Here is a 27,359-nt window from a genome sequence, read left to right as displayed (position 1 = left end):
CCAGTGAAGCCAAGGACAGTTTTGCCAGTAGGCAAGATGGAAAGCCCTATTCTGTATGGTGATTTAGTCTAAAGGCCTGGTTTACACTAGAGAGTTTTACTGACATAGCTAGACCAGCAAAATCCCTAGTGTAGATGTAAAAGTCCTTTTGCTGGTACAGCTTATTACTTTTGTGGAACTAGTTTATGCTATAAGAGTTCTTTTGCTTGTATAAATTGCGCCTATACTAGGGGAGTTTGTTGGTAAAGCTACACGAGTAGAGTTCTACCAGCACACTCTTTGAGCAAGTCTACATTTAAAACGCTGTATTGGTGCTCTCCCGTTGGCTTAGTTAATCCACCTCCCCAAAAGGCGGTAGCTATGATGGTGGGAGAAGCTCCCACACAGACATAGCCCTGTCTACACAGGAGGAGGTCAGTTTCACTACGTTGCTCAGGGCTGTGGATTTTTCACACCCTTCAGTGATGCAGTTATACTGATTATAGTTCTGTAGTGTAGACCAGACCTTTGCAGTGTAGACTAGGGTTAAACCCGTCAGTTCTGTGCATGGTAGTGCACCCTATGAAAAGTCTGCTAATTTTGCTGAATTATGCTGATTTTTTTTAGATGCCCCACTGTCTAGGATCACAGATCACACCACAACATAGAAATCCATAGGCTAAATTCGTAACTGCACAACAAAGAGGGTATAGACTGGTACCTGAATCCCTGAACTACCCACTATTCTGATAAGCATGAAAAAAGCATAAAAATATGAAGCTAAATTAAAACTCTCCAAAATTTGATTTTATAGAGCAAAATTAGTCATTCACCAAGGCATAATTAGAAGGAGAATTCTATTCAGCTATATGGTATTTGCACGTTCCATAGTGTATATAATTACTGTGTTTAGAATTACTAGGTGACAGAAAATTTCAAGTAATTTGAATTTGCCCTTTTTAAGTGTCATAATGACACTGCAGGGGACAATGCAGAAATAACCACAGTTATTACACTATAATTGTTTTGTGTATGTACACCACAAGTAACTGCTCATTACTTTTCTGTTGTACAGGTATTATGTTATCTTTGTCCTAAGCATGAAATATGTCAAACAATTTTTATGACAGTCACTACACTGCCATGCATTTGCCGATATTGTCAAGTCAATTTATCTTCCAGGCCTTAAATAAGAATCCACAGTAATACTGTAAGCTGAATGGCACATACTCAGACAATTACTGCCATGAATGTCAACGAGACTACACAGGTGAAGAAGTACTACTCAGTAAGGCCATGTCTATCCGTACAGTGGTGCACTTTGGGGTCCTGACCCACAGTTTGAGAACTGCTGCTCTATGCCAACAGGAGAGAGCTCTCCCACTGGCATAAAAAAAATCACCTCCACGAGTGGCATAAGCTATGCTGGCAGGAGAAGTTGTCCTGCTGACATAGCACTCTGCACACAAGCGCTTATGTCGGTGCAATTTATGTTGTTTAGAGGGTGGAATATTCACACCCCCCGCCCGAGCAACATAAGTTTTGCCAAGATAAGCTGTAGTGTAGACATAGCCTTAAGGGTTGCAGAATTAGGCCTTTAGGCATCAAATTCTACGGTTGAATATTGCACCTGTTATATTCAATAGGAGGGGGTGTTGCAAAGAAGGCAGTGAAAATCTTTGTTAATAAACCAAGGATCTCTTTGCTTCTGAATGCACAGCTCTGTTCTCTAGTTAGTTCACAAGTATTTCATATCAATGGGATGCAAATGTGATGGTTTAGAAATAAAAGAGTAACTTGCACATAGATGAGGACTAAATAAAAAGCCCCAAAGCGGTAATATTTAAGAACCTATATCAAACTTTAATCCTGTCTCTTTTGCTATCACTTAGACACAATGTTCTCATAATGGTGGTAGAGTTCACTGTTGCCTTTGCTCCAGATAAGAGACTCTCTTTTTCCATACATGAAACACACACAAAATTTGCATCTTAGTTTACTGTATTTTACACAGTTGACCCATTTGGAACCCAACCACACAATCACATGCAGGCAAAACTCCACTTCAGTGGGAGTTCACCCTTCATAAAAACTGCAGGATCTGGATTTGAATAGATTAAAATTGGATCCTCTCCTTCTGGAATTACCAGTGTCTATGAAAGCCTCTTAGTTTCCTAGGACTCAATTATGCTTTATAGGCTGAACAGAAAAAGGTATTGTGGTGCTATTCCAGGTGGCATTCTGATTGGGAAGCAGAATGCCTCCTGGAGTTGCAGGGTGCTTGGTGGACTCCTCCTTATCCCACAATCCATGTGGCTGGCGAGTTGAGTGTCAGAGCCTTGGCCCAGTTTCTTGCCCTTCACCTTTGGGATTCTCTATGTCCCCAGTGGAATAGGGAGAGGCCAGTGCTTACACTCCCCACAGCACAGAGGATGAAATGCTGTCTGGCCCTTTTATATGCCATGCAAGACAAGGGCCATTCCCCAAACACCTGCTCACTGCTCCCTCAACCTCCACTTCTTTGCACACTCACATAAGAACCAGGCACAACCAGGGCCCCACACATTAACTACATCTCCGGTTTTCAAGGGACTGAAGTGGTAGTTTTTTTGCATGTGTCCTTCCAAGCAGGCCAACTGTTTCAGTGACAGATCACTTCGTAAGTCAGCAATGGAATGTGCACAACAAAAAGTACACCCAAATCCCAGTGCACAAGGCTCAGCACTGCTCCTAGTTTTGTCATTTGAAAGCAGGCTCTGGCCCATCCCACAAAAACTTGGTTTGTACAGTTTGTTTTTGTTTGAAAAGGTCCACGAGGGGAAAGAATCTGGAAAGAAATCCAGCTACAGTTATTCACAATGGTTATGTAAAACACACTCAGGACGTCTATCTGTGGCAGCAACATTTTCAAATGTTTGTGTTTTTTGTTTCTGATTTGTTGTTCTTCCCCTATGTTCTGATGTTAATGTGAACAAAGCCAAACCAAACCAAGCCATTAGTTTAACTAATGTAACCCAGATACAGAGGGACAGATTTTCAGGCCAGCTAATTTATGCTTGATGCAGAGTGAGGGTGGAGGGCAAAGTTAGGTGGAATGGGCCTGATCCATGGTTGCTCTAAGGTGTCTCCCGAGAACAGCCCCAGAGCAGGAGGCCCTCACTGCCACATGTAGAGCCAGCTGTGGGCTGCTGTCCCTACTGCTCTCATGATAAGAGCTCCTAATGCTGGAGCCATTCTGGGGCAGGCTGGTGGCACGTTTGAGCTGGTCCTACTTCCTTGCTATTTCCCAGCGGCTACCAGGCCCCAAAGGGTCTTCAGTAGCTTGATGCAAGCTAGGACAGATCTGACCCAGTATCAGGGGCAAAACCGGCCCCCATCAGCTCAGAATCAGTGAGCACAACACTCCCCTCCATGCATGCTGTGACAAAGTTCCTGCTCTACCTTGGTGGGTCTTGCGCTTATTGGCAGATTTGCTCACCTTGGAGTTTCACGGCAGCCCTCAGCTTGGCCATTTTTCTGAACCCACAGTCCAGGTCGACTCCTCCTATGTCTGACCAGGAGTAGGGAGGATTTGGGGGAAACCCGGGCCTGCCCTCTACTCCGGGTTCCAGCCCAGGGCCCTGTGGAATGCAGCTGTCTAGAGTGCCTCCTGGAACAGCTGTGTGACAGCTACAACTCCCTGGACTACTTCCCCATGGCCTCCTCCCAACACCTTCTTTATCCTCACCATAGGACCTTCCTCCTGGTGTCTGATAATGCTTGTACACCTCAGTCCTCCAACTGTCCGCGTTCTCACTCTCAGCTCCTAGTGCCTCTTGCTCCCAGCTCCTCACACACACACCACAAACTGAAATGAGCTCCTTTTTAAAACCCAGGTGCCCTGATTAGCCTGCCTTAATTGATTCTAGCAGCTTCTTGATTGGCTGCAGGTGTTCTAATCAGCCTGTCTTAATTGTTTCCAGAAGGTTCCTGATTGTTCTGGAACCTTCCCTGTTACCTTATCCAGGGAAAAGGGACCTACTTAGCCTGGGGCTTATATATCTGCCTTCTATTACTCTCCTATAGCCATCTGCCCCGACCCTGTCACAATGCATACACACAACACACACTCTTCAGTCCCAGTCTTGTGAATTTGGCCCAATGCCTCCAAGAGGAGGGACAGGATAGACCTGAGCAGTGCTTGCTACCCTCTTTTACAGGTTACCATAGGCGGTTGTGCTGCACTAGTCCAGCTCAATTGGCGAGGCCATAGCCCTGCATTCATCCTTCCTCCCTACTTCCTTAGGAGTGTCTGCTCCTGCAACCTGTGCTAGATAACTCTGGTTCTTGCAGATCAGGAACACAGACTGGGATTGTGCCTGTGATCTCTTGTACAGAGACACAAAGGCTCTTTTCTTATCTTTCCCTCCACCCCCATGTCTCTGTGCAGGCCTAGGTACAATGTAGCTGTTAATCTGAAAGTAAAATAAAAATGCAACACAGGCTATGCTTTCAGGGCAAATACTTCCCTGCTTAGGACCGTCAGCCAGGTGTCTCTAACCAGTGGCAGTTCATTTCCAGTTCTTCACTGATTAGGCTAGAAGGTAATAGAGACAAGCAGGAATAAGAGAAGGGTGATGGCTGCAGAGCTAGAGTGATATGAAGCATCTACAGAACAGAGAATAGGTCAGGGTAATCTATTTTCACAGGTGTCATGAATGGATCCTGAACCTTCCTCAGTGAACAGGCCTTTCCATCACAAGAATGACACTGACAACATCAACACCCCTCTTCAGCCCAATAAGTCCCTACTAATGAACAAACAAAAATACCCTCCCCCACAGAACCCTGAAACAAATCAACCAAAAAGTAAATACAATTTAAGAGCCCCCAAATGTCTGGCCCAATCAGAGTTCTTCCCCGCAGACAGGAGAAGTCACATCATGCATATTTAAAAAAAGTACCAGGGTGCTGAACAAATCACAAATGAGCCTTTCATACACACAGCTTCAGATTTGCTTGGGGCTGTGGACTGGCTGGTTTGTTGCTAAGGATGTTTACTAGAATGTCTCTGGGAGCCTCTCCAGCGCAGTGGTTTAAACCCACAACTTTGCCCCATGAATCAACCCATGAGGTAAGGCCCCTGTATTCTGTTCAATCCATTAATTACAGTGCTTCATTTAAAATATTAGGCCACTGAAAAATATCCATATTCTAGAATCACAGAAGCTAGACAAACAGCAAATTGACTATGTTTCTTCTTTGTTACTGCTGTGCTCCAGGGAGCTGGTCTCAATCACGCTGAGCCATAAAGAGCGCTCACACACTACTAATCTTATCGCTTGCTGGGTGATACCAACAGGACAGGACTATGCTAATCAAAACCATTGGAACTATAGACTCATGAGCCTTTGCGCCAGGTGAACACATTCTCCACAGCAATATGGAGAAACAAACACTTCCAATGACTCTTTGTGTGCTCCGTGGGCAAACTACCATTGAGGCAGCTCTAGGTTACGCTAGAAGACCAATGTGGTACCTAGCAGTCCAAAGCGGCTGCAAAAGTAACCCTCTGCCTGCCCTGCATGCCTGCATGGTTCTAGGTAGTCTTGGCTGGAGCCAATGATCTGGCCCAGCACATGTGATGCCCAGCTTGAACCCTTCATAGGCAGCAACTCTATTAAATGAGCCAAAGAAAAGCTTTCTAGTGACTCCTACAGAAAAGGCTGTAGTAAGTTTGTATCAAAGAGAGAAACTGCTCTTCTATAAATCACAGCTATGAGCCAGAGTTTTCAGAAGAGCCCAGCTCCCATTTAGACTCCAAAATAAATTACTAGATCTTCAAGGTCACTCAGTACGTTGGGCGCACCTTAGGTGTTGAACTCTTTGGAAAACCTAGCCTTTATTTAGGCTCGTAAATGGGAGCTGAGCTCTCTTGATAATCTGGCCTCACTGGTAGGTGTTGAACTCTTGAGAATCTGGCCCTGAGCTCTTTTGGAAAGGTGGCCTTTATTGCTCATGTATTCCTTTGTCAGTAGATGATACTTCCAGCCAAAGCAAATGTACAAACCTTTAATCTTCAGTAAAAGGAACGTGGGAGGTATCGACATGTGCTACTCAAGAGAATACAAGACAGCTAAATTCAATGTGCCCCTCTTGGAGAGTCCTCCAAGCTCCTCTCAATTTCATTTTTAACCTCCCTCCTCACACCCTCACAAACAGATGTGTGGTGGTGTGCGTGGTGCATAGCGGACTGCAGAGAGGTACTGTTGGGGCAGTGAATTAGAAAACTGCGTGGATCACTGCAGGAGTGACAGTGCCAGGGGTTTCAGAGTAGCAGCCGTGTTAGTCTGTATTCACAAAAAGAAAAGGAGTACTTGTGGCACCTTAGAGATTAACCAATTTATTTGAGCATAAGCTTTCGTGAGCTACAGCTCACTTCATCGGATGCATAAAAGTGGAAAATGCAGTGAGGATGTTTTTATACACACAGATCATGAAAAAATGGATCACTTCAAAAGGTTTTCTCTCCCCCACCCCACTCTCCTGCTGGTAATAGCCAGGGGGATCCCTATCCCTCCTTTCCACTCCCTTACCTTAGTAAATGTGACTACCACTCTTCACCCTGTTCTCGCCTTGGACTACTTCCTGCCTTACTTCCACTCCTCCTAGTCAGAGTCCTCTCTCCTAGGGTCTACTAGGCCTCAGGGATTCCTATCCCTCCTTCCCTCAGGGAAAGTGACTACTGCTCCCTCTGTGGCCAGGCTCTTGGCTTTATGTAAGCTCTGCCTGTTCCTTCAGACATGAGCATGCTTTCAATTAGTGGCTGCCTCCTAGCCCAAATGTCTCCTGTTTGCCACTTAATTGCCTGATTGAGCCCACCTGGCCTAATTCAGCTCTCTCAAGGGCCAGGATGGGGAGTATACCCATCACACACCCCCTTTCCTTTAGCTCTTCATCAGCTCTCCCCACCTGTTCTTTTCCTCATTCTTCTGTTTCTCTGCATAGGTTTCTTTCCTTGGTGGTCCTTTTCTTCTCCCCCTCCCCACTTCCCCCAACAGCCTGCTGGCTTGTTCCTCTCTTGTAGCTGTCTGGTTTTTAACTTTCCTGAACATGCAGTCTGGTTCCCATCTCCCACAAGGCATTACTTTCTGGTGGAGGGCTTAGGTCCCACTGGTGTCTCCTGTCTCCTCTCCTAGTGACAGCCTCAATGCTACTGGTGGCTCTAGCCCCTGAGATAATCTTGTTTCCTCTTCTCCTCCTTATGTAGCTGGAATCCTTATAGTGGTGGCAGCTAGGCTGGTTCCTCCATATTTCCAGCTGCTTTACAGGCATCTAGGTTCTTCTTTGGAAACAGGTAGCTGGAAACAAGGCAGAGAGGAGCCAGCCTCATGTGATGTACCAGTTCTCTGAAAATCACAAAGTACTCTGTGGACTACCAGAGATCCATGGACTAGTTATAGAATCTCTGTTGCAAAGTGACTGATACTTATTGCTCGTCTGCACCTTTGTTTTGTGGACAAGAAGAGGGAAGGAGAGTTTATGAACAGAGACTCATTTTTTGCATCTTGCACTATGACTGCCTTGCCTGTGTCACATTGTATAGCAAGTCTACAGCCACACTCTGGATCCAAATGTTTATAGTTTGAATTTGGAACTTGATTATTTTGATCATAATCTTGCCCCCTAATTTACATGCCCTGGAACTTCTCTGCAAGTTGCTGTCTGTGCTGACCACTTTCAAGCGAGTGACTCTGTACAGACTAGAAGCTGCCTGCTAATTTAGAGTTTCCTTTGTTTTATGTAGTGAAGCCTTGTTGGGTACCAGGGTGAGGAATTTATACATGCTGGGCCTTAAACCAACTATCACAAGGCCCAAAGCACCAGCTCTGGCACTAAGCTGAAACAGATGTCAGTATCAGTAATATTTATCATCCCTTTGCAGGTTTCTGTTTGGTGTTTAGACTGCCTTTACTGCAGTAGAACTTAATGATCACAACTCTTCAAGAGTAATATTGCTACTAGTTTTTTAAATCAGTTTAATATAATTCAAAAATGACTTAAAGAAACACAGCCAAACATAATCTAATGGAAAGCAAAATACGAACGGTCTTTATGTCTGATAACATACAAATGAGAGATGAGCCCAAGTGGAATCCTATATATAAACCCCCAGTGAAGTTTGGGGAAGTTTGGATTCGGATCTGAACTTCACGTCTCAGGTCCATCGCTAAAAATAAATAAATGACTCAAACGCTTTTGTTCTACAAACACCTCTTCTACCTGTTTTAAACTGCAACAGCTGGTTATCTCGATATAGTTTGAAAATGACATCCGTAAATGTTGAAACTCAAATTAGATCACTTTGTGTTTTTGTAGAGCTGCAGCAAGCTGTTTGTTTTCCTGGCAAATAAACCCTTTAAAGCTCACAAGCTTATTGTCATTTTTCCGATAGTCATGCTCTTTATCTTAACTAAGAAAATGTGGTAAAGAACAGTCTTAAAAAAATATACAAAAAACAATCATGCCACTTAGCTGGAGGGCATTTTCGGTGTTTGCAAACTCTAGAGTCCACAGAGATGCTGAAACAATGCACTGACCATTTCCTTCTTCTGGGAGTGAATGTTTTTTGCATGTACGTGAGGCAAATATGGAGACAGATTGGTGACTATGTCACAGAATCTGAAAGAAGAATAGATGAGAGGCAGTCTCCAAAACAGCACTGTACAGAGTTTGGTCAGGCCATAAAATCAGGGCCCAGATCTCCTGACTCACAACCCTGTGCTTTAACCACTAGGCCGTGCGCCCTAAAGAACTCCTCTGGTACCATGACTGCCTTCAACAAAGCAGTCACCTGGCCCGAGTCCCTAGTGAAGAACGGCAGAGAGTTGTGAAGACAGTTGTGGACCTTTGAAACCTTTATTTATAGCACTTGTCATGTGACTTTCTGGCAGAGAAACTAGCAGATTTTGGAAGATCAGAAAGAGGTGGTAATTGTCTCATTTGTCACTGTTAATTACATTTTTAAATCACCCATAAATATAGAGTTTTTTCATTTCCCAAAAGATTGTTTTTAAAACCTCGCCATTAGCCTGCTGTAACCAAACAGTCCTACTTGTGGAGGGGATGGAAGAGGAGTGTTAATAGTGCCAGTGGAGATGGACAGCTCTCAATGTGTGCACCTGTAGATTGCTCATCCTATACACCTATGTAGCTAGTAGATCCTAAGTGTACATAAAATGTGCTACTGCTGATCCATTTGTAGAAATAAACAGATACGAATAGCTTATTTGAAAGACCCCAATTTATTTAGGTTGTTTTTTCTTGCTGCTCTATTCAACAACTTTAATTTAATTAAATGTAGACTCGTGGCTTTCCAAGGCTGAAAACTTGGGAAGAGGATTTTCCCAGGGATCTAATCAAATTCCATAATGACCTTGACCACAGGATGATTTTCCGTGTCATCACATCAGGTCTCCATGTTTTTTTATAACTTCTTTGGAAGGGATTGAGAAAGGAAATCCTTATTGGATGCATCCAGGAATTTGTAGCATGATGCAGTGAATGCTGCCTGTCCAAAACGTGTCTAAACACACTTTATTTTGAGATGATACTCAGAGTCTTTTGCAACATCACTCAAGCTCTAAAAGACTTTGGTATAGTAAATAACAGAATTGGACCCTTTTTGAATTTTGACTCAGGAATGTTTTCCTTAGGGCTTTGACATTACACCTTTCTCACTGACATTCCAATCTCTAGTATCTTCTGTTAGTTAATGAGAACTTTCCTTTCATTATGTAATTATTTGAAGTCCTAAAGTTTTCTGAAGCAAAAGCATCAAAGAGCTCTGCATTGTTTTCTTCTTCGCAATGTGAATTCAGTATTGTGCAAAACTTTAGTAAGTTTATTTTTTAAAAAGGGGTTCTCTGTGCATATACTCAAAACTCTTAATCATTGTACATGGTCAGGTAAAATGTACTCAGATATTAAAGCAGGGATTTTGTTATTTTTACTGAATAGCAAGAAGCCAAATATACCCTTCCTGCTAGTGATTTTTTTAAAAAAGGAAATGCATGTGTAAATAAATTAAGCCTACATAGGGGCATAAATATGAAGTTGTTGTATTTATTGGACTTAATAGAGTATATATAGAAAATATTATACAAATTGCAGAATGGGAAAAATAATACAAAAAAGTCCTTATCAATTATGAGGAAATGATTAAAAGAAGCTCAGGTCTAAGGTGACTAAACAGACAAAGAAAGCACATAGAAAGGCAGAATGCAATTTTTATAATTCCTACAGCTATAGACAGTACTTTAGAAAACCATAAAAAAGAACTGAAGAGAAATTAACTGAAAGCTACAATATTTGAACGAGTGGAACAGTCATGTGTGACATAGTCTGCTGTTTTGGAGCACTAGCAACAATGGCTAAGCTTCATAGGAAGAGCTGTCAAAGATTCTCAGAGAATACTTAAGAAAACTTTGAGCAATAATAACAGAACAGTGAGGTACAGTACGATAAAAAGCTTAACCACCAACAAAGAAATGGCAAAAAGAAGTACTTAGGGAAAGCTGTGTGTCAGGGATGGAAGATGAAGAAGACAGAAAAAGTAAATATACTGGAAGCTGGAGTGAGAAACACACTGCTAGCCATATTTTATTGGGAAAAACCTGAACCTTTACTAAAATATTGTCGTGTGGTACTATTACATGTTGGTTATTGAACTTCATTAATTTCATTCTTATATCATCAGGTTTTTTTGTATTTTAATGAGAGATTTACTTATTCTGCTTTATCACAATACAGTCTGTACTAATCCAGATCCAATATGTTTACATCACTAGCAATAAGAAAGCTGTCTAAAGGAAACTATTCCATCCAATTCACACAATCCCGTGTATGCTATTCAGTTGCATCCCATTTTAATCTCTCACATTTGATCCTAATCAGCATTGACTACAGGTTAGATCCTTCTATATCCAAAGCAATAACAATAACCAATCCTCAAGTAAACCAGCCTGTAATGAAATTCACAGCCCAGGGCTAAACACAGAGCTAACATGTGTTTAACAAATCAAAGCTTGTATTTATCATTTGTCACTGCTTGTGTCTTGGTTGTTTTTTTTCTCTCTCTCTCCCCAAGAGACAATTAAGAACCCACATTGTGAAAGAAACTTCAGAACAGTCTGACTTTTTTTTTCAAAATTGGTTGATCCATAACATCTGCAAAATGCAATCTGGACATCACGCCTACTGGCAAAAGGGTTAATAATAACGAGTGAGGTGTGAACCAATTCAAACTACAAATCCCTAAAATGTAGTCACAAACTAAATCTTCATAGGAAGTTGGGGGGAAATATCAGCTAACCTTATAAAAACTATTTTATTAATATTATGTTTGTTGGCACTTCTGGGTCCCCATTAAGACGGGAAGTGGAAGCGCTGAAATATCTATCTAGGTATCCACACTCCATCCAACACCTTAGTGTCTGAGCACCTCACAGTGCTTCTGGCTCAGTTAGAAGCACGAAGAATCAGAAACCTCATAAAACTAAGGATTCCCACAAGGTTAGCAGACAAAGGTCCCAATTCTGGGGTCTCTATGCAGGTACAGGGGCCCATCCATGTACAACACATTACACACTTGGAGCCGAATATTGTAATCAAAAGCAACTTGGATAAGCTTCCATCCCAATCTATCCCAACTGGAACCAAATCACACAACTTTTTGAGTCATTCATCGTTATTAATAATGACCCCCTTTTTGATGTACATGTATGTCTATTTTTGGTTCATTTTCCCGAGAGCCACCTTGAAACAAACTGGGCATGTATCTTTCTTCTGGATGATATATCATTACAGCTTATACATAAAATCTATAAGCAACAAAATGAACTGGAAATCCTATTTATATCTGCCATATCTAGAACTGTGCATTTGGTACAGCAGTCAAAGACACTCGTGATCCAACAGCATGCAGTTTTAAGAGAAAAGGATGTTATATCTTCTCCTGCCTCTCCCCAGCCAGATGTTGGACCAAACACTAGAAGAACACAAACAAATGGGTTGTGGTGGGGATAATCAGCTGAACATGAGCTTTCAGTGCAATGCTGTGGCCAAAAGGGCCATTGCAATCCTTGGATACATAAACAAAGGAATATTGAACAGGAGCAGAGAGGTTATTTTACCTCTGTATTTGGCACTGGTGTGATTGCTGCTGGAATACTGTGTCTATTTCCGGGTCCTACAGTTCAAAAAGGATATTGATAAATTGGAGAGGGTTCAAAAGAGGACCACAAGGACAAGCCAAAGAGGAAATATTTGGTGGATATTCTATGGCCTGTGTTATGCAGGAGGTCAGACCAGATGATCACAATGGTCCCTTCTGGCCTTAGAATCTCTGAATCTATGAACTCCATCATGTATTCCTCTCAACAGATGGAAATCCACTGTAGAACCACTGTATCACATCAAGAATTTCTCCAGTGAGGCTGAGAGAGCTACTTGAGCAGTACCCCATCCAAAGCTTCTTCTCCATATTGTGGCATACAGCAGGAGAACACAGTGGAGACACAGTGGAGCACACCTAATTGTGCTGTCCTAAAATCCAGCGGGATCATGCCAAATAGGACCTTTCCCAGCCATGTCCATAATATCCAGAGTGACACTTGAGACTGCTGTTATTTTCTTCATGACAGAATCATAGTCCTAGCCCTGACATGCAAAGAAAAAAGCCACATGGAATTTTTGAGCAGAATCAATGGGATTCTGCTATCACACAAGTGAGTCCACTGACTTGAGTGGAATTATTCCTGATTTACACAGGTGTAAAATGAATCAGAGTGTGTCTTAGAATTAATGAAATTCTTGTATATCATCTTTCACGCAAATGGATTCTAAAATGCTTCACAGCCTTGATGTATTGGGATCACTTCACCTACTGCTGAAACACTGCCACCTATCAAGGTAGAATATGGGTGCCACACTACACAATAGTGTCTTTGAAATGTATCCAAATGAAACGAAATAGGAAGTTGAGTTAGGCAGAATGAATTCAAACCTGGCCAGAACTCTAGGATTAATCCCGTAACTCTTACAAAATGTACCATGGCATCTTTGATTAAAAGTGGTCCACTCCAGACCTCAGTATTACATCTCCTCTAGAACACAGCCTGTCCAGGAACACAGTGCCTGCTAGCACCATGTTGGGGACCTTGACTCTGTGGATTCAAAGGGAAGGAAAGTGAATCACTAATGCAGGATGGAGTATTCTAGTTATGTTTTTTTAAAGCCATGCACAAAAAGAAATTAAATATGAGAATATAGTTAAACTTCTTCTCTGATATAAAATCTACCTAATAAAAGTATGAATACTATACCTGACTTAAACATCCTGTAATACATAAGAAAACTATATCAATTCAAGACGTCATTCTAGGATTCAGAATGGCACTGTGAGGATGGTAGATGAAAGACTATTCTTAATATTAAGGTCTGAAAGATATTGTAACTTGATTGTTAATGTTATTTTGTAGGGATTGTAAATTTCAAAGAGTGAACTCCTGGTTCAGTATTTATTCAACACAGAATTTGTAATGTATAGCACCTTTCATTCAAGCACTTTATGCAAACTATTATAATTGGCAAAAACAATGAGGAGTCCTTGTGGCACCTTAGAGACTAACAAATTTATTTGGGCATAAGTTTTCATGGGCTATAACCCACTTCATCAGATGCATGGAGTGAAAAATACGGTAGGTAGGTATATATATACACAGCACATGAAAAGATGGGAGTTGCCCAAAGATGGGGGGGCAGTGTCAGTGCTAATGAGGCCAATTCAATCAGGGTGGATGTGTCCCATTCCCAACAGTTGACAAGAAGGGGTGAACATCAACAGAGGGAAAATTACTTTTTGTAGTGACCCAGCCACTCCCAGTCTTTATTCAGGCCTAATTTGATGGTGTCAAATTTGCAAATTAATTCCAGTTCTGCAGTTTCTCATTGAAGTCTGGTTTTGAAGTTTTTTTTGTTGAAGAATGGCCACTTTTAAGTCTGTTATTGAGTGTGCAGGGAGATTGAAATGCTCTCCTACTGGTTTTTGAATGTTACAATTCTTGATGTCTGAGTTGTGTCCATTTATTCTTTTGCATAGAGACTGCCCAGTTTGGCCAATGTATATGGCACAGGGGCATTGCTGGCACATGATGGCATATATCACATTGGTAGATGCGCAGGTGAACGAGCCCCTGATGGTGTGGCTGATGTGGTTGTCAACACCATCATAGGACCTATGCACACATCTGATGAAGTGAGCTTTAGCCCACAAAAGCTTATGCCCAAATAAGTTTGTAGTCTCTAAGGTGCCACAAGGACGCCTCATTGTTTTAGCTAACATTGTGTCCTTTCCCAATGCAGACAAGCTTAGAGATACAAAAACCTCAAGGACTGGACCAACAGAGATGAACACAAACACTCTGGAAGACCTGACATGGATAGTTTGACCGAGACTGACATGCTTATGTTTCTCTCATAATTGATTATCCCTCTAATCTACCCACTGCTTTCACTATAGACATCTGAAGTCATTATTAAAAAGATATGTGTTGAGATAGTTTACTCATCTAACTTTCTGAAATGTTACTTGGATACCAAACCGAGTAAGAGTTGATAAAAACAGCAGCATTTGCTTACATACAACAATTTCCATCTCAGCTATATCGTGTGCATAGCAGCACCATATAATCCTTATTAGCTTTTTTGCTTTTCTGAGGGAGGGCAATCACATCATCTGCAAACAACAAAACAAGGAGAACAATATCCTTCATGGTCCCACCCTTTAGACTCTGCTCAGCAAAGCTTCCACGTTTTCAGTTAGGGTTTTGCCTGAGTAAGAGACTGCAAGATTGGGAAACATAATAATAATTCCATTTGCTTCTGGGATCTTGACCTTACACTAATGAACACCCACAGACCTGCCAGCTAGGAGAGATCAATGTGTTTTCCATACACAAAGAGAAAAACATGCACTCTCAGTCTACTTGACTCATTTGAGATTAAAGAAAGCAATGACAGACATGAGAGAGAACACGCAGTGCCAGTCTCACTCTAAGACCCCATCCTGAATTGTCTCACAGCCCTGCCTCCCAGTGGACAAGCAGGTAAACCATGTATATTTAAAGTTGCAGTACACAGAAAACAGAATCTGAGTTAGAGCATCACATAATTCAGAGTCAAAAGATTAAAACAAGTGGGCCAGTTTCTGCCTTTGGTTACATAGGAATGAAACAAGGGTGCAGCCATTTAACAGAGCCAAGTTTGGCCCATTCTGTCTGAAAATGGGGGTAAGCACCAGTGGTGTATGAGTCATTGAAAATAAGGAACTGCTTAGAAAATGCAGCCTACCATAGATTTTAAAATCTTGCTTTATTTTCTGTTTAGAATGGGGAATGGGTAGTATCACCTGTGTAACAGCAGCCTTTTGGTAATGGCATTTGACTCTTCCTTAACCCACATTGTCCCTTGCCAGACTTCAGAATGGTAGCCGTGTTAGTCTGTTTATGGTACTGTTTGAGACGGCAGACCGCAGCTGTCCCCTTGCCAGTAACTTTGCACATAGGCAAGTACCTACTGCATTTCATTACCTCCCTTGAGAATGCAGAGACCAGCTGCTCTCTCTACATGCAGCAGACAGCCACCGCCTCACATTTCTCTCCTAGCCCAACTCAACTGGGCTCCAGTAAAATCACATGTTACTGTCAATTTTACAGAAAGAAAGAGACAATCTATTAAACAAGAGATAGAGAAAAAATAAAGATGGTGGTGAAACTATTCAAACGGGGCCACTGATTTTAGGTGTCCAACTTGAAACTCCCCGGGCTTCATTTTCAATAACGCTGAGTACCCTAGTGCCCCTTAGACTTAACAGGACCCCCCAACATTGAAGAATCTAAAATCAAAGAACATTTTAGAAAATGTTGACTTCTACAACACTATGGGCAGCATGACTAGACTGGCATTAAGATTAGTTACAACACAGCTGGCTGTTTAACTCGGAACATCTTGGAACCTAGCTATGTTTCGACATTTCTGACAAAGTTTCAGTATCTCAGACAACAGGGTGAGGAGCATGGCATAAAAGAGATGTATCCTATTTCCCTGCAAGAGCGCGTACGTGACTAGAGACTCTTCTCTTATATTCTGTTTGACTTTTGAAGCACAGGCATCCATATCTCTATTAGCATTTGAAATTACATCATCTCCTGGTCAATGGATAAATACTATTAGCGTTTTCTTTTACAAACATATTTCCTTTTCATCTAGAAACTCTCTGCTGTATTTATTCTTGGTCCATCCATAGCTAAACATTAGGCAACTCTCTCTCCAGGGAGTACTTTCAAACACTGTGTTGGGGCTGAGACATAGGTAGCCAGGAGTTGGAGTCTAGTGGTTAGAGCAGGAGTCAGTGTTGGGAGTCAAGCCAAGTGTCAGAGCTGGAGTTGAGCCAAGGCTCAGGAACAAGGCAGGAACCAAGAACAGGTCATTAAAGCAGAGTCCAGGAGTCAGGCAAGGTCCAGTGTGGCAGCCAGGTAAAGCCCAGTTGCATGGACAACTTTCTGTGCCTCTCTTTGGGTTTAAATAAGAAACCCTGACCAATCACAGTTCACAAGCTTCCTACAATCAGGCCCTGATGTAACTTCAGGTTTCATGGTCTCTCCTGTTCAGCTGCGTAGTAATGAGCTGTGGAGTAGAAGCAGGTGGTGCTAGTTAACAGGGAACCCTATGGACTCAGGTTCGAGACCTAGAATCATAGAATATCAGGGTTGGAAGGGACCTCAGGAGATATTCTCCAGTCTCTCAGGAATATGTCACTACTCTGCCTCTAATGTTACCTTATTGTGACTTAAATAGTCAGCTTCTGACTATCATATTAACTGGACTCTCCTCCTGACCTTACCAATAAAGGATAATATCAGGGAGAAATTATTCATATAGAAGAGATTGGGCAGGATCTTTGGCCCTGCTGCAGCACTCTGGTGTTGCTAATGGACTATAAGGCTGGCTTTACTGTCTGGTGGAAGCTCCCCCCATGCTCCCCTCCCCTTGTAGGGGGAATCCTTGGGTGACACAGAGCCAGCATAGCTTTGAGGGGAGACTTTCAAAGGCACAAAGAAGAATTAGATGCCCAAATCCCAGAAAGTCTATAGGAATTGAGCTTCTAACTCCCCAACTCTGCCTTTGAAATTCTCCCCTTTAAGCCATTTTAGCCTGTGCGTGGACACACCTTGCACTGTGTGTAGTTTGGCCATAGCTTTAAATATGTTTCTTATAGGCCGAAGTCAAAGCCCAATGAAGTCAATGGGAGTCATTCAGTGTCTACATTTTTGCATAAATCACTGACTACAGATTTTGCAGTGTCTGTGTGGAATCTCCCAGCTCTATCTTTTCTTTGCCACTGTAGCATAATTGGGAACATCCTAACACACTAGAGAGGCAGGTATCACAATGTGATGACCACTGTGCACGACAAACACACTGGCAAATTTTCAGAGGAAATTTGCAAACTTTTATCATTCCATTTCCCCCTTTTTTTCCCCTTGGGCCAGTCCTGTTTGTAACATAATTCTAAAATGATTTAGAATCAGTTTATAAAATTTGCAGTGTAATGTTTCATCAAGGAAAAAAAAGTACCATCATCAAGTTCTTTGGATCACATAGTATATATTGCTTTTATGTGGATAATAATTTAGATATTATATTCAAAAGTTATAACAAACATATTTACACCATACTTACCCCAAAGATAATGCTCTATATTTGCCATTTCATTTTGGTTTTCATAAGTGCTACAGCACTGGGTGCTTAAAACTACATATCATGGACCAAAAGTAAATACAGAATTCACTGGGGTGTGAAAGCATTTGAATCTCTGACTGAAGAACTATGCTTTCACAAAGCACTGGAAGAGGCCATTATTCTTCAACAGGTTTATTTCTTTAACAGTTATTATTTTAAGTGTGATTTATATCATTTCCAATCTTGAATACCTTAAATGCTTTACTGAGATTTTTATTTCTTTGTGGCTGTGTGCTTGTTCTTTTCACATATTTATTTCCTGAATAGATCAAATCAATGTTTCAGTGATCTCTTCTTCAAAACAAGTTTTTTAATAGGAGAATACCAATCACAGTTATTTTAAAAAGTCAAATCTTAATTATTGGGTAATGGACCCTGAATCACACACTTGTCAAGGGCCTAATTCTGCCACGTTTAATCCCTCTAAGTAATAATTTTACTCCATACCTAATACCATTGATTTCAATGGGACTACTCACAAAGAAAGGTACTACTCACTGAGATTTGGGGTGACAGAACTTGACCATTAGTGCTTCTCTTAAGAAGGTATAGTGCAATGAAAATATTTTTGTTTGACAGGTTTATTGTTACTATCATTTAAACGTTTTCCACTGTAATGCACACACCTTCTGCAATCCCATTCCACAAATTCAAGTCCCCTGGGAACTGAAACTCAGAAAAAGAGTATAACGAATTTCCCAACCTATTGTGTTTATCTAGAACTCTGTATTTGCAATTGAAAACAACTGTGTATCTATAAAGGATGAAAAATGCTACATTTGTGTAATTTCCTACAACATAAGTACCTGATCCTGCCAACATCTATGCATCTTAACTATATATATATATGAATAACTTCGTTGACCTCAAAGTAAACATTATGTACATGTGAATTGGCAGGATCAGGGCCTAAGTGTGCAGAAAAATTATTGTAGTCCTATTGACTCTGTAAGAAAAAAATGTACAATAGTAATAATAGGTACATTTAATCGCACAATCAGATTAATTAGCATATATAAAGAGCTCAGGACAGAAAGGCCTCATTTTAGGGTTGCCAACTTTCTAATCTCTGAAAACTGAACACCCTTGCCCTGCCTTTTCCTGAGGCCCCGCCCCATCCCACCTGTCCCCCCCATCACGCGCTCTCCACCCCAGCTCCCATCACTCGCTCCCCCACACCCGGGACTCACCTGCTGCCTGCAGAGCCGGGCTGGGAGGAACTGATGCAGAGCCTGCCCAATCAGTGCACAGTGGGGCATAGCAGGGGTCATTCCCTGGAGCAAGGGGCTGGGGAGAGGTAATCGGAGCACAGTGGGGTGTGGGAGGGTCCGTCCCTGGAGCGAGGGGCTGGGGTGGGGAAATCGGGGCTCAGCGGGCGGGGGGAGGGAGGGGAGAGAGGGAGGGTGGAGGTTCTGACCCAGTAGCAAGGGACCGGGGAAATCAGGGCATAGCAGGGCGGGGGGAGGGGGAAACCGGTTACCACCCCAGATGGCGCCGGTACCTACTTTGGAGCTTGTTCCGAGAGCCAGCCAGTTCTGTCGGTCAGGCTCCTGCAGCAGCAGCTGCTTTTCCCACCCCCTGATGGCAGAGGCTGGTTACTGCAGGTAACTGGACTTTTAGCGACGCTGCCAGTTTCCCTTTTCGACTGGACGTTCCGGTAAAAAAACAGACACCTGGCAACCCTACCTAATTTTCAGGAATGGCCTGCAAGCTTGTGTATTAGCATTTAAATTTGGGGTCTGATAAAAGATATCAAACTATCAACCTTTTCTATCTTGAACTGTGGGTAATAATTTATGGCCCCATACTGAACCCTGCATTCAGTGATCTGCAAATACAGCTCCATGACAACAATGGAGACAAGCATTTTGATAAGTAACAATTTCTGATATTGATTTCCTGGAAGACTAGAAATATGGACCTGTTAAAACAACCTGGGGTGCTTCATTTTACATTTTTAAATTGATAAAAGAAATCACCAACCAAGACAAGAAGGAATAGATTATCAAACAGAGTAAGAACCACATTGGGTAGATTTTAGGATTGTTGTAGGCTTCACTGTGTTGCAGAATGAACCTCTCTGAATGCAAACAAATTAGTTGTCTTTCATTCTGCCACACATAAGAGGTTTCATAACTTCCAGTTTGTGATGTTTGCAGCCAGAGGGAGAGGTAGAGTTCTGTGATGCCAATTTTGTTTCATTAAAAAGGTATTTTTATGGAGTGAAGATCATGGCTCATGTTCTTAACAGAATGTTATCACACCATACTTCTGTCTCCGTATTGTACTTAAGTGCATTTGACAATGTAAGTTCAAATAAATTGCACATTTTCAGATGGCAAATGTTAAATAAATAGTTACTTACAGTATGTTTCCTGTCTTCCAGGGGACTGTTAAAAGAACTCATCGATATATAAACTTACATGCAGACAACATGTATCTTATAAATATTCAAAAAAATCGCACTCCTTTAATATATTTCTTACCTTGTTTTTTAGGCGATCCCAGGGGACTTGATAATTGATTATTTGCAACTGCAAGGGCTTGGCTTATAGGCTGTGAATCATTCATTTGGAGTGAATGCTTTAGAAGAAACTGAGATGTGGGAATCTCATCCGAATCCTTTTTGAATAAGGAACAATGGTTCAGAAACATAAAATAGTATAAGTATTCCACTCAATGAAGTCAACTTTTAATCACAATCTTACAGAAAACAAATGTATATTTTGTATACTTCATTGTAAAATGTCTAATGCTAGATTGAAGTCACATAAGATTCTTGTGGCTTTTAGCCACAGTGACTAAGCACCTGTGTCAAACATTTGTTTATTTTCCCCCTCTAACTTATTTACCCCATACTCATGCAGTTAATCACAGCATGCACTGTATGCTGATTTCCTCTCATAGTTAATTTGTATCTTTAGAAAAAGGCTATAGGAAGGTATTAATCTGCTTAACATTTCTAAGTACATCATCCAAGGGATTTTGTTTTTTTAATCTTACATATGCTCAGCAGAGTTACTGGCAAAAACTGTACATTTTCTTCATTTCATCCTTTCAACATCAAATGGTAAGCAGCAAAAATTGGATCAGACTTCAAAGACTATGCTGTGCTCCAAGTCACAGAGCGACTCCTCCATTTCACATATTGAATTCAAGCCGGATATCAAAGTGCTACCAAAGAACCTCAGGTCCTTACTAAAAAAGAGACGAACATCTGTAGAAAGTGAAGTGCACAGACAAATCACCTCAGGGAGTAGCTAGCATTTATTCTCAGCAGCAAATTTCCAGCCTTTTGATTCTCTTATTCACCGTACCTCCCTGTCTTTCTACAGAACTAAAGTTCTTAGCAAGCAGGCTTTTGTCTCAAAGACTTCAAAACATCACTAAGTTCCATGTTTAGATGGCTATGCCAAGCAGAACTGTGGACTCAGGAATTTGAATCTGAACTTAATAGTACCTTTTCCATTTGTTTGTGAAGAGAATCAGGCTCTGCAGGAGAAGTCTGGTTGTTGGTTTGCTGCCTAAAAATTATAGTAAAATAGAGAGTTTAAATGTTGTTATTTTCCTCTGTGCCACTAAAGAATTACGGGAATACACAAGTTTTGTCTTAGTTTTTTTTTCCAGTTGCCTGCACATGATCAGTTCTGAGAAAACAGACCAGTCACATTTCCTCTAATGATGAAATTCCTTGATATTAAATACATTAGTACTGTAACTAGAACTGAGCAAAATATTTGTCATTATAGCTTTGTGTGCGTGTGTGAGAGCAAGAGAGAGACAGACTAGATTGAGATTATGAAACTTCTGTGAAATTAGAGAGCTTTTATGAAATGCAACAAGAGCTAACACTAAAAGTTTTTCACTTTCATAAGGCTGTGAAAAGCCACTTTCCCTTGAAAATTCAAACTCAGAAATTCTGGAAAAGCCAGCAGGAGGACCAGGTTGTATACCCCTTCCCAAAGCAACATGGTCTAATTGATTAAGCAGAGGTCAGGGAACGAGGATTTCCCAGGTTTTTATTCCACCTCTGCTTGTCTTAATACTTCACTTATATAAACTTCACAAATATTATTTAAGGCCCAGTCCTGCTCCCACTGAAGTTAATCAGACCAACAAAAGACCCCTTATGTAGGCCCCAATTCATGTGAGCAGACTCTTGAAGTCAATGGGACTCTGCACTGACAGGAAGGTCTACCCACACAGATTCTGCTGCATGATCCCTAACTATCAAGCAGGTAAATACCACCAATGTCATTTTACAGATGGGAAAACTAAGGCTTACAGTGGTTAACTGATTTGCCCAAAGTCACAGGTCAGGATTAATACCTAGGTCTTCTGATTGCCACTAAGGCCTAATCCACTAGACCACAGGATCCTCTGATCTAGTCGCACCTTTCCTGAAAATGAAGCTAATATCAATTACATATCTATCTTTCTGGGGATGAAAACATCTTAAATCCTGTATATTTTCAGACTTCATCTGCAGTAAATATCATTGCTTTCATTTTACAGATAGGGGAAATGTATAGCAGGGTGGGTAAGAGATTTGCTTGAGTAACTTCTTGAGTTTTACATGCTTCACTGTGAATAATTTTCAGTCCCTCATATTTTGAAAAAATAAAACCCAGGTTTTTTGGAGGGATAAATATCATATGGAACTATATTAAAAATACAGCAGGCATATCTGTGAATTACATTTTTTGTCACTCTTTCCCAGTTTTACTCAGCTGTGTTAATAACCAAAAATGACTCTTGAGCAGTGGTGCAGTATGGTAGTATGGTACGCCACGCTGTACCAGTAAGGTATTTAAGGTTGGCACGGTGTACCGGAAAGACCACTTCCAGCCCTGTCCCCTGCCCTTCCATGGAGCTGTGTCTCCTCCGTCTGTACAGCAGCCCCGCCGGAGGACAGGCTGGGAGGGGGGTGGGGGGGGCCTGAGGGCAATACAGCCGCCGGAAGAGCTGCCGGCGTTCTGCTCTTTTCCCCGCTGGGAACCGCATCCCAGGTAACGGGGGATGGATGTGGATCATGGGGAGGGGCCAAGGAGAGCGTTGGGGCCCAGGCTGGGGGTGGGGCAGGGAGGAGACGCATGGGGAGTCATGTGCCCCCCCCTTTGTGTCCCTCCCATGAGTGCAGCGTCCTGGGAAGAAATGATTTCTACTTACACCACTGCTCTTGAGCAGCAGCAGAATAACAATAATGCACTGTTTGAACAGTAACTGGTGATAGCTACATGTACAGACTTACTTTTCAAAAACACCTACAATTAAAATAATTGAAACTAAACAAGGACATGAAATCTTTTAAACTGTTACTTTGAGTACTTAACTTGACACATGTACATCAAACACATTACATAACGTGCATATCTTATCACCACATCCACAAATGCAGACTACAATTTTTGGGCTCTGACTTTCAAAGGGACTTGGACTCATGAGTGTCTCAGTCATTTTTGAAAATGGGACTTAGGCACATATGAAAATGTTACCCCAGGTCCAGAGATATGATTTAAATTGCAAGTTTTACAAAGCTGGTTGCAAAAGTAATGATAATTTAAGCAGTTGTTTAAATAAAACTCCCAAGAAGTGGCAACAAAATGAAGAATTCACTGATGAGTTCAAATGTCTAATTTCTCTGGAATATTACAGTTCACATGACCACAAGATGGGTTTTATTTATTGTTTGTTTTTTTTTATAATTTATTCTTTAGAAATTGTTATTTGGAAAGATGACAAAATATTCTGCCCAAAGTCATATGTTAAATTTGAACATAAATATTTTATTTAATGTATAATATATAACTCACTATCAGAGATAAAATGCTACCCATATTCTGCAATCAAAGAATCACTGGACAGTACTGTCTCTGATAAAAGTATTACCCATAATAAACTATCTCAAAATGACAATGAACCTGAACTGCATTAAAATAGCATCTAGGCACAACCCTGAGGATTATCCTTAGGGCAGTTCTAAACCATTTGCAACTAAATACTTTGCAAAGTAATGTCTCCTACCCCCATCCCCCCACAAAAACCAAAAATACCAGACAGCACTATTATGTGCTCTGGGAACAAGCCAAAGAGTTTGGCTGTGCTTGTGGATACATAGAGTTCTTTTCCATGTGTACTACAAGCCAGAATTGTGGAAGGCTTTTTCCACTTTTAGCCTCCAGACCTTAACTGACCATGGGCCACTAAAATCTTCGTAACAAGGGATTGACTGGTATACAATTTTCCATGTTCCCTGTTCCAACTAGTTCACAATTCCTCCCTTTCCCTAAAGGTTATTAATAAAGTTGGAATTGAGAAGGCTAAAACGTTATCTTTATTTAAACAGAGCCTTTTTAGATAGAAAACTGCTTTCTTTTCCTTTTCTTATGAAAAGGGTGGAATGTGGGATTTACAAGTAAACATACAGGGCCAAATACCATTGGAATTCGCAAAATATACCAGGCATGAAATGGAAATATTGCATTCTTTGTTCAGAATTTTCGGAAGGGGTTAGCTCCCATAATTAGGCCCAGATTTTCAGAAAAATTCAGTTCCCACACAGGCACCTAAATAAGCAGTCAGATTTTCAAAAGAGCTCTGCATGATGAGTGAAGAGCTCATTTAAAAATCTGGCCATAAGAGTCACAGTGGCATCTGCTGAGAGTGAACTTTGGGAAATCTGGCCTCAATTGTGGGTGCTCAGCACTTTAACGTCTGGCACGGAGCTCTTTCGAAAATCTGGCCCTTAACTTATGACTAAGGAAAGAAAATGGAACACAGTTAATTACCTGTTATGACAAAGACTGCAATGGGGCTCAGGAAGCAGCAAGACAGTAACTAATTCTCATGATGCATTTAATAATATTGGCAAACATTTTCAAAGTTGGGTACTTAAATCTAAGTGGCCTCATCCTGAGAGGTGCTAGGCACTTTCAGATTCCACTGAAGTAGTGAGAACTGAGAATTCTCAATATCTCTCAAAACCAGACCTTTATATTTAGATGGCTAAATATGGATTTATGAGCCTACCTCTAGGCATCCAACTTTGACAACTTTGACCTAGTGGGTAAGGGGGAAGTAGTAGACATGATATATCTTAGGCCTAGCCTACACTAGCACTCTAAGTCAATGTAAGTTACGCTAGTTAAGTTATGTAAATAACATAACTTAAGCCAACGTAGCTTACATTGACTTAAACTGGTGTCTGCCCAGCTCTTTGTCTCCCATCGACATAGCTTCCACCTCTCGTTGAGGTGGATTAATTAAGTCAACAGAAAAGTGCTCTCGCGTTGACTTATCGCATCTTCACTAGACCTGCTAAATCAATGCCACTGCATCAATTGCAGTGGCGCCAATTTAGTCCATAGTATAGACAAGGTCTTAATTTTAGTAATATTCTCACAAGCAGACTAGGCAAATGTGATCTAGATTAAATTAATATAAGGTGGGTTCAAAATTGATTGATAACTACTCTTTAAGCACAGTCTTTCAGTGGTTCACTGTCAGACTAAGAGGATGTATCTAGTGGAGACCTGCTGGGGTCTGCCCTGGGTCTGGTACTAATCAATATTTTAATTAATGACTTGGATAATGGAGTGAGGAGTATGCTTATAAAATCTGTGTATGACAGCAAGCTGGGAGGGATTGCATGTACTTTGGATGACAGGATAAGAATTCAAAACAAACTTGATGAAGTGGAGAATTAGTCTGAAAGCAACAAGATAAAATTTAATAAAGAAAAATGCATACTACTACACTTAAGAAGAAAAAATCAAACACACAGCTACAAAATGGGGAATAACTGGCTAGGCATTAGCCTGCTGAAAAGGATCTGAGGGTTATAATGGATCAAAAATAGAATTCAACTCAACAATGTGATGCAGTTGTGAAAAAGGCTAATATCATTCTGGGGTGTATTACCAGGAGTGTTGTATGTAAGACATGGTTGATAATTAACCTGCTCTACTTGGCACTGGTGAGGCCTCAGTTGGAGTACTGTGTTTAGTACCACACTTTAGTACCACACTTTAGTACCACACTCTGAGTGCCACACTTTAGGAAAGATGTGGACAAACTGGAGAGAGTCCAGAGGAGAGCAACAAAAATGATAAAAGGTCTAGAAAACCTGACCTATAAAGAAAGGTTAAAAACACTGGGCATCTTTAGTCTTGAGAAAAGAAAACCAAGGGGGGACCTGATAACAATCTTCAAATATGCTAAGGGCTGTTACAAAGAGGACAGGGATCAGTTGTTCTCCAGGTCCACTGAAGGTAGGACAAGAAGTAATGGGCTTAACCTGCAGCAATAGAGATTTAGGTTAGATATTAGGAACAACTTTCTGACTATAAGGGTAGTTAAGCACTGGAACAGGCCTCCAAGATTATGGAATCTCCATCACTGGAGGTTTCAAAGAATGGGTTAGACAAGCACTTATCAGGGATGGTTTGGAACACTAGGTCCTGTGCAGGATGCTCGACTCAAGGTCCCTTCCATGCCTTCATTTCTATTATTCTATAATTATGATTCTCTTTTTAGGGGAGAGTAAATTACTGTAACCAAAAGGCCACTGAATAACCTACCTACCCTATGTATTCACTCTCAGAGTAAAATGGTGGTCTTTTCCAAAACTCTCCCAAATAGACCTGATATGAAAAGACCTGATTCATTTAATTTTTTTTTAAATCAACCTATATTTTGCCTATTTTCACATGTAAAATTTTAAAAATGCCTAAGTAACTTAAGTGACATAGGCAATTAGGAGCCTAAGTCTCACTGAAAGTCAAATGGAATTTAGGTTCCTACATCACTTAGGTCCTTTTGAAAATTTTAACCAACATTCTGAAACACTCCATTAGGAAAAATGTTGATCACACTGCAGAAATAATACATTCCCAGATGCACTGAACTTTATTCTCCCATGCAGAAAGAATTATAATTCAGAGAGAAAAAACAAGGCAGAATAATCTGAAAAATTCTGGGCCTAATTCTGCTCTGTACACCACTATAATCAGGAGTCATCAGACACCAGTTTAAAACTTGTGCAGGTGAGAGCAGAACCTGACCTCTTGAGTTGTCTTACACTGGTCATGTAAGTCATGGATCCCATGATTTTCTACCGGAAGCGAAAGGCTGAGGGTACATCTACACTATGGGGACTATAGTGCCATAGCTATGCTGTCATAACTCAGTGGTGTAGACCCAACCTATATTGATAGAAGGGGTTCTTTCTGTTGCTGTAGTAACACCAACTCCCTGAAAAATAGTAGCTAGGTCAATAGAAGCCCTCTTCCATTGACCTACCTGCATCTTCAGTGGGGGTTAGGTCAGCCTAATTACATCTGCCCAGGGTGTGGATTTTTCATACTCTTGACCAGTGTAGCTAAATCGACCTAAATTTTAAGTGTAGACCAGGCCTGAATGTGACTGTCAGCCACCAGGATTACCAATGGACAAATGAGGCAATTAAAAAGGAAGATGAAGAATGTTTTCTTTTTTGCGTCAGTCAGCTATCGCTGTAGAAAAAGAAAGGAAAATTCATA

General features: G+C 41.2%; 1 protein-coding gene across 1 annotated transcript in view; it reads right to left on the bottom strand.

The window, feature by feature from the left end:
* MYO3B (myosin IIIB) overlaps positions 1-27,359 on the bottom strand; it is a 298,357-nt gene that overhangs the window by 65,165 nt on the left and 205,833 nt on the right. Inside the window, exons 30-31 of the mRNA XM_043525586.1 lie at positions 21,281-21,344; positions 20,307-20,442 (exon numbers count right to left, since the gene is read on the bottom strand). Of these exons, the coding sequence (XP_043381521.1) occupies positions 20,307-20,442; positions 21,281-21,344 (200 nt within the window). The remainder of the gene's footprint in view (positions 1-20,306; positions 20,443-21,280; positions 21,345-27,359) is intronic.

This window comes from Chelonia mydas, chromosome 11, assembly GCF_015237465.2.
Source record: "Chelonia mydas isolate rCheMyd1 chromosome 11, rCheMyd1.pri.v2, whole genome shotgun sequence".
Taxonomy (NCBI): domain Eukaryota; kingdom Metazoa; phylum Chordata; order Testudines; family Cheloniidae; genus Chelonia; species Chelonia mydas.
Note: the sequence above shows the minus strand (reverse complement) of the source record. Positions and strands in the feature narration are given on the sequence as shown.